Below are 18,558 nucleotides of genomic sequence, written 5' to 3'. Positions count from 1 at the left end.
ACACACACACACACACAAACCCGCTCTGTTCTACTGCTTTGCTCAAAATCATTTATTTATGACGTTCTTATTTTACTGGTTGATTCTTCATCTTTAAAGGCTCTTAATACATCTTAGAAATATAAAACTTAACATTAGAATACATATGTCTGGACTTCTCATACTTAATTGATAAGAAATATCAATTAAGTAAGAGAAGAAGTAAGTGATTCCTTGAGCGATGCCATAGAAAAATCAATGGAGGAAAATTAGATATGTACAAGATATCATACATAATGCAGTACACAAAATCATATGATGTCCTCTACTGTAGATGTCAGGCCATATCTGTATGCACCATATTCTCAAAATGTAAATTGATCTCAAATCTTAATTTCTTTTTTACTAGGTTGTGCATAATGATGACATTTTGGGAGACCAAACTAAACAATGTCAAATGACAGTGGCATGTGATTAATCTTTTTTTTTTAAGTACGCCGGCAGTAAATGGTTAGAGCTGTAGAGAAAAATGGAAGCATACTGAAAGTGCTAACAAATAATTGCAAATGGTATTTGGACCAAGTTTCTGAGAAGTAGGCTATGGTGGTTTTTAGGCCTCAGGTCAGATTTGAGCTCTGATCTCCAACATACCCAACAAGGTGTTGAGGAGGGCTGCTATATTTAACACTCTGGGTAGGCATCCAGGATAACGCAAACATTCAAAAATCCCACAGAAGCCCCATATTCAAGTTGTATAATTGCAGGGAGGTAAATCTCCCATCATCACTACGGTCCATCAACCCCCAAACCAGTTTCTGTCATGACGTTATCCTTTTATGGCCAGCTCTTGTTCTTGAAATGACATCTAACATTTGTACTCAAAACAAAAGACACAGTCACTCTCCTCATATTCTGTATTCATCTGTCTGTCTAGCTATCACTCGGCTTGCTCTGCCTCGGCGTCCATGCAGGTCTCCCATGGATTCCTGGGCATCTGGGGCATGGACAGGATCAGGAGGGCGATGCCAGTGAGAAAGAGGAGGACAAAGCCGGTGCAGGCACAAGCGAAGGACCAGGCGTAGTAGTATTCAATCCAGATTGTGTCCTTGCTCTCGATCATGCGTTTAACTGATTGACGCATCACCTCCAGTGAAATAAAGGCACAGAGACCTGATTGGGAGAGAGAGATGTGTAAACATGAGTTTGGCAGTACAGATTTTACTGTAGTAATACCTGTGGTAATGTGCAGATTTCCATACTCTAACAGGATGCATAATCATGAAAGCAACGTCAGGTTTTTGCATTCCAAACTGTAAACACTGCAGGGAAATTGAAACTGAGTTGGTTAACTGAACTCACCTGCAAATGCGAAAAACATGCCAGCAGGTTTGAGGAGGTAGTCTCTTCCTTTGCCTTTACCGGTACACGATCCCATCAAACACAGAGACCCCAGGATGATGAAGGCTAGACTGAAGATCGAAATGGCTGCAGCTGAGATGTTGTACTCTGGAAAGAAATAGACCAGGAGTCTTTTACAATCCAGTGACAACCAATTGACATGTAATTTCACATTGTTCACATGTATATTGTATGTATTGGAGTGAAGTTAATTTTTGTATATTTTTTATTTATCAGTAAAGCCACCAACCAATCCTTTTAGGAATGCTTTAACTAGGCCAAAACCTAGGGTCTGAATCCACCATTTAATGTCTTTCTTTGATTCATAAATACAAAGACGGAAAGTCATTTGGCAGCACATGAGACACATCAAAACATTCAACATGGGCGCCCAGATAGCTCTGTTGGTAGAGCAGGTGCCCATATATCAAGGATGTTTGCTCCTTGATGCAGCAAACCCAGGTTTGACTCCACCCAGTGGCCCTATGCTGGGTGTCATTCCCACACTTTTTTTTTTAAGGCTGTGGCCTCTTCAAAACCTTTTTGATATTATTTTGTCACACTCCAATTTGTTTTATAAATTGTTCCAGTATGTTGTCCTGGATCCTTTAGAGATTAGTTGTTTTTTGTAAGACAATTTGGTCTAATGGTGTATCTTTTTTAGAACAAGTCATTAGTATCAGTTTAGGCGTAGAAGATTAGGATGGCCTTGTATGTTTTTCACATTGTTAACAAATCCCATTACGAAGACCAGACAAGAATGCATTAGTATGTCTTCTGAGACGTTTCTACCTTGTCTGGTGCACCCCAAGCTGTTTGATTTCTGTTGAAGACATAAATCTTGAAAAAAGGTTAAAAGGTTTGTTTTTTAAATGCTCAATTATTTTCTAAACAGCTTAGCACTGTAGTTTGTAGAAAACAACATTGTTCTCTCCACTGACCCTTTGGTGGTCCAGTGGTGTACGCCCAGAAACTATGACTGAAACACTGGTATCTTTCTACGTCTACTTTACTCTTGGAGTTGAGAAACTTTGGTGTTTTAGACTGAGCTAGCCATTGAGCTCCACAGACGTGCAGTATCTCAGTGAACACAGTGTTCAGGGTGCGGCACAACCTCCTCTACTAGAAGAAAATGAAGGCTCTCCCTTCCCAAAGGAGTGCCTCTCCCCTGGGCATGGTTTACAGGCGAACAGGCGGCAGATCAAAGGCCTCACATCATATCTGACTCTCTGATCGGAAAAAATAAGCCAGCTGCGGTTCCTGTTACAAAAACGCCCTGCATCCGTAAGCAAATTACATTTATATAGTATATTTGTAATTGGAATGTGAAGGTTATTACCTTCATGATGCCTGAAGCCTGGTGATGTTCTATAATTTTTGTTATAGTCAACAAATCCCATAGAAAGATCAAAACCAACAAAAAATGTATTCTTCTAACAAATGCTGCCTGCGCAGCCAAAGCCTGATGTATTTTGTTCCTCTGTGCCATAGAACTCCTAGTTGTCTAAAACCACACACACTTTTGAACTAGGTGATATGTCCCTTAATTACCATGAACATGGCCACTGTATTTCATTTTCAGTCGATCCCACATAATACAGTTTATGTAAATATTCGCACAGTTGTTTATAAAACATATTATGAACCTCCAAATGCCCAGATCCATTCCAACAGCATCCTTAACTATTCTCACTGTCAGATTTTCATTACACTTCATTTATTTTCGACTTGCAAACTCCCTGTGGCAGACACATGTAAGAGCCTTGTATGAATGGATGGCCTGTGGTGACATGTACATCTACTATGCTCATTCAACCTCATGCACCATTATTGTATAGCCAAATGGCTCAGCCAAGAGTGAATAACACGACAGAGATCTTAGGTCAGTGCTGCAATTATTCCTGCAAACTTGCAGTGTGTATCTCAAGGGCTGGCCATCAGCGCTGGAATGCTGCGTGTGTGTGTGTGTGTGTGTGTGTGAGGATGGGGGAGAAGTACCTATGTATTCTTGCATTAGCATTTCTGAGTTTATGGTGTGGTGTGGGGGGTGTACAAGACTGTTCGCATTTGCACCCTAATAATTGAGTGTGACAGTGCTCCACATGTGCTCAGCCCCCTATACACATTAAATGGGAAGGCTGTCATACAACATGCGCTGGCTGGGAGCTCAGGACAGTCACAGTTACAGGGTCACTGGAGAGAGGATGGAAGGAATGGAAGATGGAGGGAATGGGGACTAGAACAAGCACACACACACACACACACACACAGTTCTGAAATATTGACTGTACTTTGTGTACAGTTATGTCTTGCACTGTTCTTGAGGCACCATGTATGAAACACTGTCTGCCTTGTTTTAGTACACACACTGTGAATTCTGTGACTTAGTGAGTTAAATTTTACCCCGGCCGGCGACCATCATTACGGAAAGAAAAAGCTGTTACATTTTTTTAAATTGCATTGGTATCCTATCTGCGTCAACATCTGCCAATATCATTTCTGACAAAAAGGTCTGAGGCACACCATTAAAGTATATGCAGAAAGAGAAGGTGTGGGACATAAAACTTTGCAAGTAATGACCGGAGGAAGTACATTGACTTTTAGCCAGCTGGACAAAGGGTTGGGAAAAAGTAAAGGAAAATCCAATTGCCTTTCAACCAGGACTCCTTCATGTCCTATGAAGAGTTTTGTCATCGACACCTGCTGTGAGACCGATGATCAGAAGTGAAACATGAATGAAAATCTGGAGCCACAGAGAGCAACAGCAGCAGCAGAAGGTAAGATCAGTTTGGAATATGTGATGCTGCCAGTTTTTTGTTCAACTTCCCACAGATTGGGATGTGCTAAGGAACATATTTCAACAAAAAAATTAATTCATTTAGACAGGATGAAATGAAAGTAATCATCTTTGGGGAACCACTAACAGAAACATACCTTTTTGTGTTTTATATTCAAATATCGCGGCATCCTGCCCTGGAGTGAAGTGACTGAAGTAAGTGCAGTTTTCCTCTGTGAAAAGAAAACACACATGATTTAGTTCAAAGTTACACCTACATCAATCAAATTGGCCACTTGGACAAACACAACACAACATTGACATCACCATGTAAAGTGCCTATATTACACAGCCAACACAGACGGAGCAACATTATCATTTATTTAAAGTGACATTTGTTACCACCACAGTGTAAGTTAATATTCACTATATTTTAGCTCTGTTTTGGTCTTCACCAACTCTTGAGGGAAACATCTGGCTTTTCAGCTGCTTATTACTTCACTATATTAATTAGCTTGTCATTAACTGTGTTTGTGTGTAGTTTGATGTGTAGATTTGGCTTTTTAGAGCTTTTGTTTCTGACAACAGATACTCACAGCTGTTGATATTGTTGGTGAGAACAATGAGACTGAACCAAAACAGTAATGTGTCTGTTGGCTGTAAAACCAAAACAATGAGCTGAAAATATGCTATGACGCTCTTTAATTAACAGATCATGAGCTTTTCACATTACACAGTAATTTGGTCTGAAATCATATTAAGTTTCAATAATAAAACTTCAGTGGATTTGATTCAATGGCCTTGCCATGAAATTTCATCACATAATTAAATGTCCTCATATGCCAATATATCCTTTATTCATAAAAAGCAAGGTGACCTTAAAAAAGGTTCCTGTAGTGGAAAAATGACAACAATAATTAATTAGTTAATTGAAATGGCACCGTGATGGAAACCTTTGACTGCTTTCAACTCTGATGACCAGTCTGTTGTGTAAAATATTTCTGCTGTGTGCTCATTCTTTGATTCACTTACTGTGTTGACCAAAATCTGTCTCTACTTTAAATCAAGTTACTTAAGTTCAACCAAATTTGAGCTGCTGGCAAATAAACCAAATCATTATCAAAGTTGTCATGTCATGAACAGCTTTTGTTTGCTTTTGTTGTAAACTCATGTTGTTTAGGGCCACGTATTCTTCCTCTGCCGAAGCACTACACTTACTATGGTCATTAATAGATCGATGGATAAATTCCGGTTATCAAGCTTTGCCCCAAATACCTTTGCACCATATGTTTCATATGCATATGATACTTTCAACACGTCATACTGTCAAGATCTTCTCATTGTTTTCACAAAAGTATCTCACAGATTGACACAACCTTGGATATTATTATCACTAACAATAGTAATAGTGGTTCCATTATGCCATGCAGATCCTGTGCTGCTTTGTATGGTTTGACTGACAAACCAACATCCAACGTTGAACCTTGGAGATTTGCACAACGCCAGGCCGTTTTATGTGATGCTATGCCAAGTGTATAAAAGACAAAACAGGTTTGGTTTCCAGTCAGATCCTGCTAACATTTGACTTATATCATACCACATACTAATTCAAGGGTTTAAACATGTATGCATTGTTACAAATAGTTGATCAAGTGCACGCATGGTGGCTCACACTTAACATCTGAGGCATCACTACATGAAAAAAGCAGACTATCATGGCATAAAAAAACAAATGGCTGTGAATGATCATATGTGCAAAGAGAGTGCAAAAGTTTTAAGATATAACACCAGATCAGTATGTCACTTAATCTCAATCAAGGGCAAGTGCACAGCCATAATCTCAGTTATGCTATGAGGTCTCCACTCACATGCATGCTCCTAATCCCCTTTTACATACAGTCTTACCCTGGAACATCAGTGAAATGCTTTCACGTGAAAATATGCAGTACTGCATGGTATCGTATATCTGTGAGAGCTTGATGAGCCGTGCTCAAATGGTAGATCATTTTCCAATGCACCCATGAAACCTTGTAAATAAGAAAATAGGAATGTCAGATGGCTCTACCAGGAAATAGCACTGAGTTATTTGATATAATAGGCACAAACAATATCTCTGAATTATATTTTTCCAAGCCAAGTCAACATGACAATGTTTACAAAAAACCTCTTTTGACATTATAAGGTTTTAATGATGTGTGCCAACACAAAAGATGATGTTTTTATAAATGAGGGCAGGAACAGGCCACAAAAAACAGAGGTTGTTACTAAGCAACAAGCTTCACTGTTTTCTATGTAAAAGTCACATGTGAGGGTGTGATCTAGTAGTTCGTCAACTAGTTGTGCTTCTAGGCTAAATCTTGTATTCAGCTGAAAAATATCTTTGAACTTCCCTCATTTCCCAAAACTGTGAATATTCATGTTTTTATGAAAATGCTAATCCACCGTTAAACTCTACTTTACCACTTCTCTGTTACACCAGACTCTTTCAATGGCAGGAAACATGGTCTCATCTGGGCCTAAGAAAAGATTTATTTTTACATCCAATAAAGTCTAAGAACTACCAGCAGGCCAAGTGGCTCTACATTCACTAAGCCATGTGCTGCTTGTAATGTAGGCCTGTGTTTAAGTGGAGCCACTCAACATGAATTAAGCCTTGGAGCGGAACATCACTATTGGTATTAGGATTATTGGGATCATTATTGGTAGCAAACAGCTTTATTACCACATGGGACTGGATGTGTTTTTGTGCCTAGTTACACATGTTTGTACTATCTTTAACTACAAGCTTCAACAAAAAAATTTGAGAGACAAGCTGGTGGTCATATACTAATCTGTATTCATTTGTAGAAGCACGCTGCCACAGGCAAAAACACTCACACTCACTGCTGCACCACTTGTTGCTGGTCCTCGTCCTGCTATGCTCTGCTGACAAGCTCTCTAAAGCCTCTCTTGTTCCTAACAAAGCCATCCATCGTCGTTCCAAAGATCAGGAGAGGACATTGGATTAGCAGCAATTCTGCACATCACAGAACACTTTTTATAGCTTTGGTGGGCACTTTCTAATTATTTTGTCTATAGCGGGACCTAAGATTGGCCCAGAACTCTGAGACTAGGTGAGAACTCGGGGACTAGTTTTTTTTTTTACTTTGTCTGCTTTCTTTCCTCATTCTTAGGTCTACCAGCTAACATAAGACAACTCCAATTATGTTGTACACACCACTAAAATATGTGTATTTTACAACGAAGTCTGGCAGGTTTAAAATATTTTCGATAAATCATGCGCAAAATTTAGTAATTCAAGGAAATTGTGTTTACATTAACTCTACGTTTTACTCTACACTTCTGATACCTGTCGGGCTCTGTAAGTTTGAGCACATCCCATGTAAGAAATTTTGAGCTTTGATACAGTTACAAACCCAGAGAAGCATGTGGACACATGTCTATATAAGTGTTAAAGACACCACCAGCCATTTCCAATCCCCATAGGATGCCTGTTCCTGGGTTGGAAGGTATTCTGAGTGCCTATAAAGGCAAAATACCAGTGGTACCACTTTTTTAGGGAGTGTAAAGTAATTTGAGTGACTGTGTGGGCAGCACGGAGACGTGAAGCTGCAGGACGGTCTCGTGGGAACAGTTTGGTGGACAGCAGTCCTCAGAGCTATGCCTGACTCTTCCAGACGGCCCCGTCACTCAGAGAACATACTCTCGGCGTGAACACTTGACCCTCACGGCTACCACCCAAGAACAGCTGAGTATTTACGTGGTATATATTTAGAACCACAACCGCTTTCTGAGCAGTTTGCACGATATTATTAAATTAATCACACCCTTTCTGTTCCTGTTACCATGGAGAATTCATTAAAGTAACCCGTTTTTGTATGCTGTGGCTAAGAGGAGCATTGTAACATATCAATGTAGCTTATTTAATCGCTCACAGAAGCTCAAAAAGTACAAAAAGAGATTCCAATATGAAAAGAAAGCAGGACAACACAAAGTATAGAACCTAAAACTAAAAAAGCCCTCAGGTAAACTTTCTTTCTTTGAGCTGAAAGGATATGTAATGTAAGTCTGTGCATGAAAGTTTTTCTGAGATTGTTTCACCATCTGCATTTTGTTAGCAGTAGATGAAACAACATCTAACCCCATATTTTCCAGATGAGTGCCTCACAGCAAGAGGGACCTCCTCATACTGTTTAACTACAGCTTTGGATCATAGTTTAACACCTCTCTGAAGACGTGTGGCTATAATAAACAATAATGTTCCTGTCCAAATACAGCAATTGTTAGCCGGAAGAAACCCTTGGAGACTGATGGATTTACTTACTTCTCGAATAAAGGCTGTCAAGACGCCATCACATGAAAGCTTTTTGGCTAGTGAAGATGTTCAAAGAGCCAGAAGATGTTCTGGCTCTTTGTATATAATATAGCTTAATATATTTATATTATTATATTACAAACTAACTTTCCAAATATGTATAGATCACCTCTTTCAGTCTGTATGTATGTGCAGATAAAAACTCTAGAAACGTTTGTCACTTGGCTTTGCAATCTGATGAATTATCTACATGCCTGCGTGGGCCGAGCTGATTTAGTATATTCAGCACATACCTGCCATGTCTGCACTAGTGGACCACCCTCAGACATTGCATCTGCTCATGGAATGGCCCTGCAGTGCAGACAGTGTTCGGGATTCCCAAAAGTCTAACAGCCACCACCGGCGCCTCTCTGCTTTGTGAGTTGTATAAATTTGGTGGGAAGTTGAGAAGGCTAATTAACATAAAGCAACATGCAGGGTCAGATAACAATCAACAGTTCGATAATGGTTTCCCAGGTAACAGTCAATTTGCCAGCGTGGTTTTACAGATGAGTGACTCATACAAGCCATTGAGACATGAGCGACTGCTAGACAGCAACTGCTCAACACTGTTTACATCCGTTATAATCAATCACAGTCTGTTTTTCTTTCCAGAAGCTGTAAGAGCACCTGTTGTCATATAAAGTTTATTTTTTAGACATTTGTAGCAAGGTAAGGTCTTGTTGTGCTACATAGGACATGTCATCTGATCACATTATCTCAGCATTATTAAGGACTGTGGTGGGAGAGGGAGATTGTTTATCTAAATACAATTATTAATACCACAACCTACTCCATATTGTATTCCAAAGTACTATAACTGTCAGCAGCGTGTGATTAGGGACTAATTATGAAGAAAATAGCAACAGTATTTTGACACTGTTGTGGATTTAGAAGTGTTGGGACTGAAGTCTTAATGAGTGGAGAAACTGATTCACTTAAACCAAATAAATCAATATATGTGTAAATAATTGTTTCTTATATGTTTAATAGTAATTCTGCCTGTAATTACAGCTACACAGATAAACCCATTTTACATGTTTTTTTTCAGCTGAACGTTTACACTAATAATGAATTGGAATGAATTGAATGTGTACCAATTGAAAATGTGGTCGCTTTGTAATTAATAATTAAATTACAGACATTTCATTTTTTTTACTCATAAACTATTAGGGAACTATGGAACATATAAAATTAAGTGTTACCAATGGAAATACTGGATTACCTGAAGTACCTCAACATTATATTTAAGTATGTTCTTATTTACTTTCAATCACTGATTGTGGACTATTTTAAAGTGAATTTCCTTAGGATGTCCCATAGAGTGTCTGTGTTATGTCCGGTACAGTGTATGGAACATCAATTGCATACTCTGGCTGGTTTTTACCAGTAAATAACTCTAGGAGACACCAATCAGTAAACCAGTCAAATCAGCTGTTTTGGTGTTTGGAGTAAGGTTAAGCTCAGAGCCTCTTGGGACTCCATTGCTCATGCTTGGCCATCTCTGGTTGATGTCAAATACAGTATACAGTGGTCTGGTTAAGTCTTAACAGTTTATTGATAGCTTCCTATCAAGGCCTTGTCACAGGGTCTGATCTGGCTGGATGTTGTTTCCACCCTTACCCTCTGGCTTATTCAAAGGAGGGGCAGTGGAGAGCATCACCCAACTGAATGAGAGCCAGTAGCAGACTTGCAACTAACACAAGATATCAAAACATGGGCTACGCCCACAAACTAATGTGTTAGACCGAGGCATTTCAACACCACTGATGACTAACAATGGAAAAAGTTGAATTATTTCCTATGTTTCAGATGAAAAATCAACCAGAACAACTATTTTCTGTGACAAAAAAAGTTTAATACATTATGGAGGGCTCAAATCATGTCACTCAGAATAGAATCTTTCTTCTGTTTCACAAGTAAGTTTAAGGATTTTTAAAATGTCATATCCTGCATCAGGACCTCTATTCTTAGAAGCTTCCTACCTCAGAGCTATGGGGCGGATTACATAGAGACACCTCACAGTCACAGACAAACAATATTCATACAGTAGCCTGATGTAATTTTATCTGCCAGTTAGAAAACAGTTTTACTTAGATTTTGTCTTACCTCCAGGCAGGCTGATGGGTCCGCAACCATGCCCCTGCTCAAAGTTTTCCGAGCTGATGTAAATATACTTCTTGCACAGCCTCCACAGGCCGAAGTGGGCCGCCTCGCAAGTCTCATTGACTTTGTTCACCTGTGGGCTTAGCACTGCCCAGTGGTCCGTTACCACCGCTGTGAACATGCAAGCCATTCCCACCAGCAGGACGAAGATGGCAATCTTTATCTTTGTGCGCTTGTGCATGTTTCCAGATAGTGAGATTTCTGTTCAGTGAACTTTCTTCCCGATGTGAAAAAATATATATGTATCTCAATCAAATTGGATGTTCTGCAATGTGAACACACAGAATCTGTGTCCCAGGGTCTTCTTTTCTCAGCGACTGCAGCAAGCTTCCCACAAAGTCTCTTCTCCTTCTCTCTCCCCGCCTAAGTGTCTTCTCTCTCCCTGTCGCAAATCTGTGCCTCTGGTTCGAAGGGAAAGGGGCCAGACTGCACTGCCCTAGTTTAAAGTCCACGTTCCCCTACTCACTATGAGTTGCTGTACAACTGAGGGGATGCAAGTTTAGACTTACAGCTGTTGAGTTGGATCAAGAAAGTTGATGACCAAACCAACTGTCTGGTGGGCAATGGGTGTGGGGAATGATGCATGTGTTGGTAGGTGTTATGCCGGGGAGTTGCTATAATTGTGACTGGTGAGTCAAGTTGTCAGGCTGTCTGCTTCTCCGGTTACAGTGCCAGTGGGTAGAGATTTTTAACGTGCCATAATAAGTGGACTCACATAAACAATTTTTATGTGTGCAACTTTCAAAATGTATTATTCAGCATTGTAAGAATAGTTTTCCTTTACATTTAGTTTCCATCCATCTACAGTGGCTGTGTTTTCACTCTCGGCCTCACTACAACACCGCCGGTGTGGATTTGTCTCTGTAAACTGTTTAAAAGGATAATGTGGATGTGTATACAAAGAGCAGCAGCAAGGCTCCAGCTGTCAGACAACAGTAGAGTTTCCCTGATGGAACAATACTGCTTTTAGTAATTCCTGTCATGATGCTCACTTAAAATTATGTCTTATAGTCCAGAGACCAACTGTTTCTTTATCGAGATGCCCAGTGTGCCATCTCTACAGTCAGAAATGGCTGTAAAAGGTGAAAGAAATAACGACATGCATCTCTTAACTGATGTGCTTCTGTCAATAATCTTTTTTCTGCAATTTTTCCTGTTAATGTCATTGTATGAGGGATCATGAGTGAAGAAGTCACCCTGAAAGGTCCTATAGTACAATACCAATCTGAAAAAAACCACTGGTTCCCACATTTGTTTTGCCATGTAAAGTGCATTGAGTTTCCTGCAAATGAGGCTATGTGAATAGGTTGAACAGACAGGTACAGTGTTGAGTGCATTGTTGTTTTACTATTATGTCCCTGCTCGGAAGAACTGGTGATGATAACAAGAGTCAGATATAATATGAGGATACTTAATATTGCCCAGTAATCTATGCCATCAAAGAAATTAGACAGACATTCATATTTAGAACTCTTCTGTAGCTCCAATGCCCTCCTTGTCAACTTCTGCTTAAGCAAATTGCTCAGAAAATGCGTAACCCTCCTCTATTCTGCTGTATTTATAGAGCCGAGAATAAAGTCAGAAATTTGTTTTTTCTAGTTAAAAAGTTTATAAATCATCAGCACACACTTCGCTAATTCACTGGAGACACCAACTATCCCGGCTATTTTATCCCATTCCTCGTTCTTTTTTAACTGGTCCCTATATGCAAACAACATCATATCATAAATGATAGGAAATCCAGCAACGGCGAGGATCATTGCCTATTGGGCTGTGATCAAAGGCCATGCTTCACATGAATCCTGTTTAAACCATTTTGTCTTCCACTTGACATCACTGTCTGCTGCTCCTCTAGCCTTCCATTTTTCGGTAACACTTTACAATAAGGTACACAAAAAAGTAGGTAGGTAATGATTAACAAATGTGGAACAAATGTGGAATGATTGAGTATCGAATGGTTAGTTAATGAGTAGTTACTGATTGACTGTGATTCAAGCACTAACAATTAGTTACTGTTATGAGTAAATGAGTAACGGATGATTACGAATGATGACTACCATTGTTGCTTGAATCACAGTGAATCAGTAACTACTCATTAACTAACCATTCGTTACTTATTACTTTACCAGTAACTTACAATCCATTTAACAGTAACTAATCATTAGTGCTTGAATCAGAGTCAATCAGTAACTACTCGTGTTCGTTCCTCATTCTTTAATCCTTGACTACCTACTTTTTTGTGTACCTTATTGTAAAGTGTTACCCATTTTTCTTCTATTTTTCATATCGTGTTGTCAGAGTTTTTCCCTTTCTTTGTAGAGACTTGTTGCTGGTTTAAGAACCACGGCTGCTGTAGAGCTGTAAAATCCACTGAGTTGTTGTTTGTGATCTTGGGCCATACAAATAAACTCAACTTCTTTGACTAGTTAACACAAAGATAAGACAAAGAGTAAATGTTAATTAGTGTGCTCATACATTTTTTTAAAGTATACTTTTCGGGATTTTCTTTATACTATAAAAACAATTCCAGTGGATCATGTCAAAAAGTAATCACAGACATAATAAATTATAAGGAGCCAACTTGAGATGGTCAATTTCCAGTCACTCTTTTTAATTTCAAAGTAATTTATTGGCACAATTATTCATTACAAACCTCTGATGGAAATAATTAATAATTTGTATTTACAGGCTTGGTAGTACAATATATAATATACTATTGATACGCCCTATATGTTATTATATCATTAAAAATAAGTCTTCAACTGAAACAGACAATTCAAATGTTCCAAGAAGACCATAGAATGTTGAGGGTTTTTGTGCAAGAAGTTTAATTAAAAAAAAGCACTTTTATAAATAAAATTACTTTGAAAAGAATGCAACATAAATCTATCTCCACCATTCTCCCAATTATGACTTAAACTATAAAAACAAACACATTCCGTGAGTATTCTGACTTGAACTAAAAGAAATGGTGTCAGAGGGCCTGAATTCTCTTGTGTATTTACAAGTTCATAATTTTACATTATCACATGTTATTCATCTGGTTGCCTTAATATCATCCACAGTTTCTTTTTGTTGGTTATGTGTTATGCAATGTAATGAGGATAAAACAACCTTTTTATTCTCTTCTTCTGTAATGTGTGTTTAAAGGTTTTTTTTCACAGGGTTACGGTGAGTGATGTTTGCTTGTTGTCAGATAAGCTGCATTTATATATATAATACAAATCACCATGAAAGTCTGTTTTTTTCCATGTTTCATAGCAGATGAAAAGGGTTAAACTCCAACTGGTGCTAGCTTAATCCAGTTTTAGCCCAGTGACACATGTCATGCTAATGGATGTCTGTGGTTACTGGATCGACAGCATGGCATTGATATATCAATATCAAGCCCCCTGCTGGGAGGAATGTTAGCCACATTAAATTTTCAAAACAAACTTGGGAGGTGAGAGAGTGTCTGTGGAGACAAAATCTCTCAGGAGGAAATATTAAACTAACATGTACTGCTGATGAAATTATTTCATCATTAAAAAAAAACTATAGACAATTATGGGGCGTTAGACCATACACATATTTAAACTTGGCCTTCATTTTAATCTTAAACGCACACTTGTAATGTTTTTGTGACTGTGGTTGCAGAAAGACAGACTGTCAGACAGGCATATAAACACCAGGCAAAGTATTCAAAACCACCACTGTGGCAGTCTCGTTTCAGTAGATGTCTGAAAGAGCACATTTTGCCATTATGACACACACATACACACACACATGTCAGAAAGTGAAAACTGGCTGGCAATAAATGAGATCGCTCTTCAAGCATCAACATAGTATAGGTGCTTTCACCACTGGTGAAAATTAATGACCTTATTGTCAGACATTATACAATGTAATGTTTAACATAAAAATATTGTGTTTCTTTGCAAAGATGAATAAAGTGTCAGCCCATGGCAATGTTTTCACAAATTTAATTCTAATAGTAACATTTACACCTCCAATTATATTTGTAATTATATTGCTCAACAATGAGCCTTTGTCATCCCTTTCAAGTGTTACAAAAGTAAATGTATGATCTATAACACCATCCAAAATATCTTTGAGTAGCATTTCATTACTAAAGTTACAGCCTACAAATTGCTTTGTAAGAAAACCAATGCTGGCTGTAAATGCTTTGTTATGGCATTGGGTGTGTCAGGTTTAGTATAAAGATAGCTGAAGTGTGAACTGCTGCCAAACCATTTGTCACGCCAGCAAATCAAGTTACAAAGGCAGAACCTAAGTTGAGACCCCAAAGCGTTATGTTATCCATCCTGCACAGTGGTACCGATGTTAACTCCTGCATGGAGAGGGGACACAATGACCGCAGGATCATTTTCACTGATGCACGACAGCAGAGAGTGGGGACAAGGTTTTCTTCTGGATGAAAATACCAGTGTGGGTCCATGGCATTCACATTTACAGGGCTTAACAGCCTGGGGGGTATATACAGAGGAGAGAGGTGGAGAAGAAGCACTCTTATTCAGGGCTGTAATGGGGAACACAGTCAGCAGACCATTTTGGCATGACAAAGATACATTACACACACACACACACACACACACACACACACACACACACACACAGAAGAAAAATAAGTCAATACTAATTTAAGGTTTCCCCATCCACCCACATCAGTGACTTGAATGACAACTGTAGCTGGGAGAGCTGAGTCTTTGCAGAGACTGCACGGCCTCTCATAGCACTGTTTGTTAAAATACACATCATTACTGCCATAACACTGATTCACTAACCAACATTAAACCAATTCCAACTACTGCTAAAATATATTTAACTGGGAAACAAACCATGAAGCTGACATGGAACCCACTGAAGTGTGTATTGTACCAAGAATAAATAATTAGAACTTTTACTAACCCTTAACACACAAACAATGCTCACTTTACTCCAGTTCTTGTTTGGAGACAAGGAGAGAAGCTTTCTAAAGTCTGAATGAACATTTGGGAGCCTGTTAGTTCAGTCACGCATTACGTTGGCTGATGCCAATTTCTTAACACCCTGTGGTTGCCCGACTATTTGCCATGCAGTTTCATAGCAGAGGATTGCAGGCCCATCAGCCCCGCGTCATTAGCTAAAATACTTTCCTTACAGAGAAAAACAAACGCAGTGGAGCAATTCTCAGTTCATATTTTGCAATAAACCACAAGCAAGTCTAAAAGTGAAGTTAACAGTAATTACTAAGTTTAGTCTCCCCAGTCACTATTTAGGACATCTGTTCTTTAATTGTATTGTAATAAAAATCACAATATTTGACTGAATAAGTTAAAAGTAAAGTAGTCCTGACCGAGGGTTAGTGTTTGGTTTATTTTGTCTTCCCAGCATGGAAGGAGAGGGTCAGCCAGGGCACCTATTTAGTGGTGACCTTCAACCAGCTGAAAGACGCTAAGGAGAAAATGAACATCATTAACTTCCTCAATGATTGATTCTTTCTATATCCAAAATTATTGGCTCCTCTTTGATAACGCTTATTACCCACTGAGATCCTCCTCTCTCTCTCTCTCTCTTCTCTCTCTCTTTAATGTTACTATAATTGCCACTGTTCATCATGTTAATCCATTATGCTCACTGCTATACTGTAATTATTGATTCATATATTCTATATTTATTATAGTTTGGTATTGTTGCAAGGTTTATCTCTCATTTTTTGACAACTTGCATTTCAAAAAAATCAATCACAGAGCTGATACAACTCACAAACTCTTCCACGGTCCACATGCACATCGACTATGCCACTCTTAGGTGGCCTTTCTGCACTTCATGTCACACAATATAAACAATTTGTTTTAATATTACCCAATTGGAAAGATAAAACTAAGTAATCCAATCAAACACTGGCTCAATCTTTTACACAGAACACTCAACTTTAGACAGAAAAATACGTAATGGACTAAATCAGACCATATAACACAATGTGCTTGTTGGTTGTAAAACAAGTGTCATCTGTCCTTGAGCATCTGTCCTGTTTCTTAATGTCAAAACATGGGGCAGCACAGACGTTTACAGAAATACTTAAATAATAAACACAAATAAGATACATTTCTCGTCCCTGAGCAAATGGAGAGCAAATACACAGTCTGTACAAAGAATGTTTACAATAATACATCACACTGGAATGTACTGACATTGCTGTGTGCCTTTGTTGATAATACATATGTATCATAGTTTGTGAGTGTTTCAGAGCCATATTTATCACCTGACTCACACACAAGTTTAAAAAGAGGATATTAAGATACAGTAGAAGTCTTTGAATGGCAGTTGAGAAGGCTTAAGACTATCAAAGGTGTACAGATTAAGTTAGCACCAGTTGTGGTAAAGTTACAAACATTTACAATACAATAACGCTTAATCACATTAATCACTTTATTTTAGCATATAATTGTGGAGAAAAATATCAATTTGTCTCTTTTTAAAAGAAACATTTCTAAAACACTACACTATCTATTTTAGCAGAAAAACATAATTACACAATTATATTGTGCATCAAGTCTATAAAAGCTTAATTCTTTTATTAGGCAATTATCCTTTAAAGAATACCAGAACATGGATTACACATTTCAGCCTATCTGTAAGAAATCACTCACAAATAGTGGGTATCACAATTTCAAATTTAACTCTTCAAATGCTATACAACGTCTGCATTTCCCTCATAGATACTGAGTCATATGATGAAACGTTGTTTTGATTTCACCTTTACTCTTCCTCCAAATGAAACACAGATTTGCACTTTTCCGTCACAGGGGGACACAAAGGAAAAACTATTTTAAGCTCAGACCTTTCAGTTCTGCTGCTGTCTGAACAACCCTGGGGAAGAATTGTCCTTTCTCATCAACTGTGTAATATCTCTTGTGTTCCATTAAGCTTATTGTCTTACACAGTAATACACTTTTGACCTCATACCGGCGTGGTCCTCCTGTTCACTCCATCTTTCATGTCTTTCTGGAAGCAGTTGTGGACTTGTAAAAACCCAGAGTCCCTCTCTGGACTGTAAGGCCCTGCAGTCACACTTCCGCCCTTCAGAGGGTCCCTACTAAGAGTGTATAGGGATATATCCCCCATTGGCAAGCCCATCCCTAACCCTGCTCCGCCACTTCTTCCACCGATCTTCCTCCCCACTGGGGAGGGCTCGCGGGATGGGTCACTCGATCTCGAACTGGAGCTTGAGCACCTCTGTCTGTAACGGTAACTTGGGATGCGAGAGTAAGGCGAAGATGAGGAGGTGGTTTTAATGAAGTCACTTCGGGCTAGGAAGCGTGTCTCTTTGTTTTTCTCAATATATATGTTAACTGCGAGAACACCCACTGATTCAGCCACGATGAAGGAGAGAGCACCAAAGTAAAAGGACCAGCCGTAGTTGTAGTGGTTCTTCTTGTCCTCGTCTTTCTTATCACTGGGATCTCCGGCATTGCTAGAGATGTAGACAATGATTCCGATGATGTTGCTCAAGCCTGAAGAAAGCATGAATGTGTTTAAGCACATAAGTGGAGGATAACACTACAGCACTGTGATATCAGAAGCTGATTCTGTTTGGGCTCACACACTCTACACTTCCCTTCTTCTATATCTTCATCACATTCAAGACCTGAGAAAATTATCTACACAAGTTAGGTATATTTTTTATTGAGTGATAGACTTCTCTTACTAAAAAAATGAGGTAGTATTAAGAAAATGCAGATTTTCACCTTCTGACATTATTTTTGCATATTCACAAATAATTATTTGTCACTGCCAATTAGAGAGAAACAATGAATTCAAAGGAAAGGGAAGATGTGCTACAAGTGTGCAAGTTATTGACTATTTGTTGTCAATAACTATATATATATATATATATATATAT

At 38.7% G+C, this 18,558-nt stretch overlaps 3 protein-coding genes across 3 annotated transcripts in view; all 3 read right to left on the bottom strand.

Annotated features, from left to right (window-relative positions):
- Nucleotides 1-37: 37 nt before the first annotated feature.
- On the bottom strand, nt 38-11,234 carry cacng1a (calcium channel, voltage-dependent, gamma subunit 1a). Its single transcript, XM_032541973.1, has 4 exons — nt 10,617-11,234; nt 4,312-4,386; nt 1,339-1,485; nt 38-1,149 (listed from the first exon to the last, which is right to left on the bottom strand). The coding sequence occupies exons 1-4, from the start codon at nt 10,852-10,854 to the stop codon at nt 917-919; spliced, it is 693 nt and encodes a 230-aa protein (XP_032397864.1). The 5' UTR covers nt 10,855-11,234; the 3' UTR covers nt 38-916.
- Nucleotides 11,235-13,702: 2,468 nt separating this feature from the next.
- The window catches only part of LOC116670573 (voltage-dependent calcium channel gamma-4 subunit), a 14,065-nt gene continuing 9,209 nt past the window's right edge, over nt 13,703-18,558 (bottom strand). Inside the window, exon 4 of the mRNA XM_032501155.1 lies at nt 13,703-18,169. Within this exon, the coding sequence (XP_032357046.1) occupies nt 17,616-18,169 (554 nt within the window). The 3' untranslated portion in view covers nt 13,703-17,615. The remainder of the gene's footprint in view (nt 18,170-18,558) is intronic.
- The window catches only part of LOC116670583 (voltage-dependent calcium channel gamma-5 subunit), a 39,589-nt gene continuing 37,555 nt past the window's right edge, over nt 16,525-18,558 (bottom strand). The window contains exon 9 of the mRNA XM_032501163.1: nt 16,525-16,535. The gene's annotated coding sequence lies outside the window, so the exon portion shown is untranslated. The remainder of the gene's footprint in view (nt 16,536-18,558) is intronic.

Source organism: Etheostoma spectabile, chromosome 2 (genome assembly GCF_008692095.1).
Source record: "Etheostoma spectabile isolate EspeVRDwgs_2016 chromosome 2, UIUC_Espe_1.0, whole genome shotgun sequence".
Classification (NCBI taxonomy): Eukaryota; Metazoa; Chordata; class Actinopteri; order Perciformes; family Percidae; genus Etheostoma; species Etheostoma spectabile.
The sequence above is the reverse complement of the archived record's forward strand: the minus strand, read 5'-3'. Positions and strand labels throughout refer to the sequence as shown.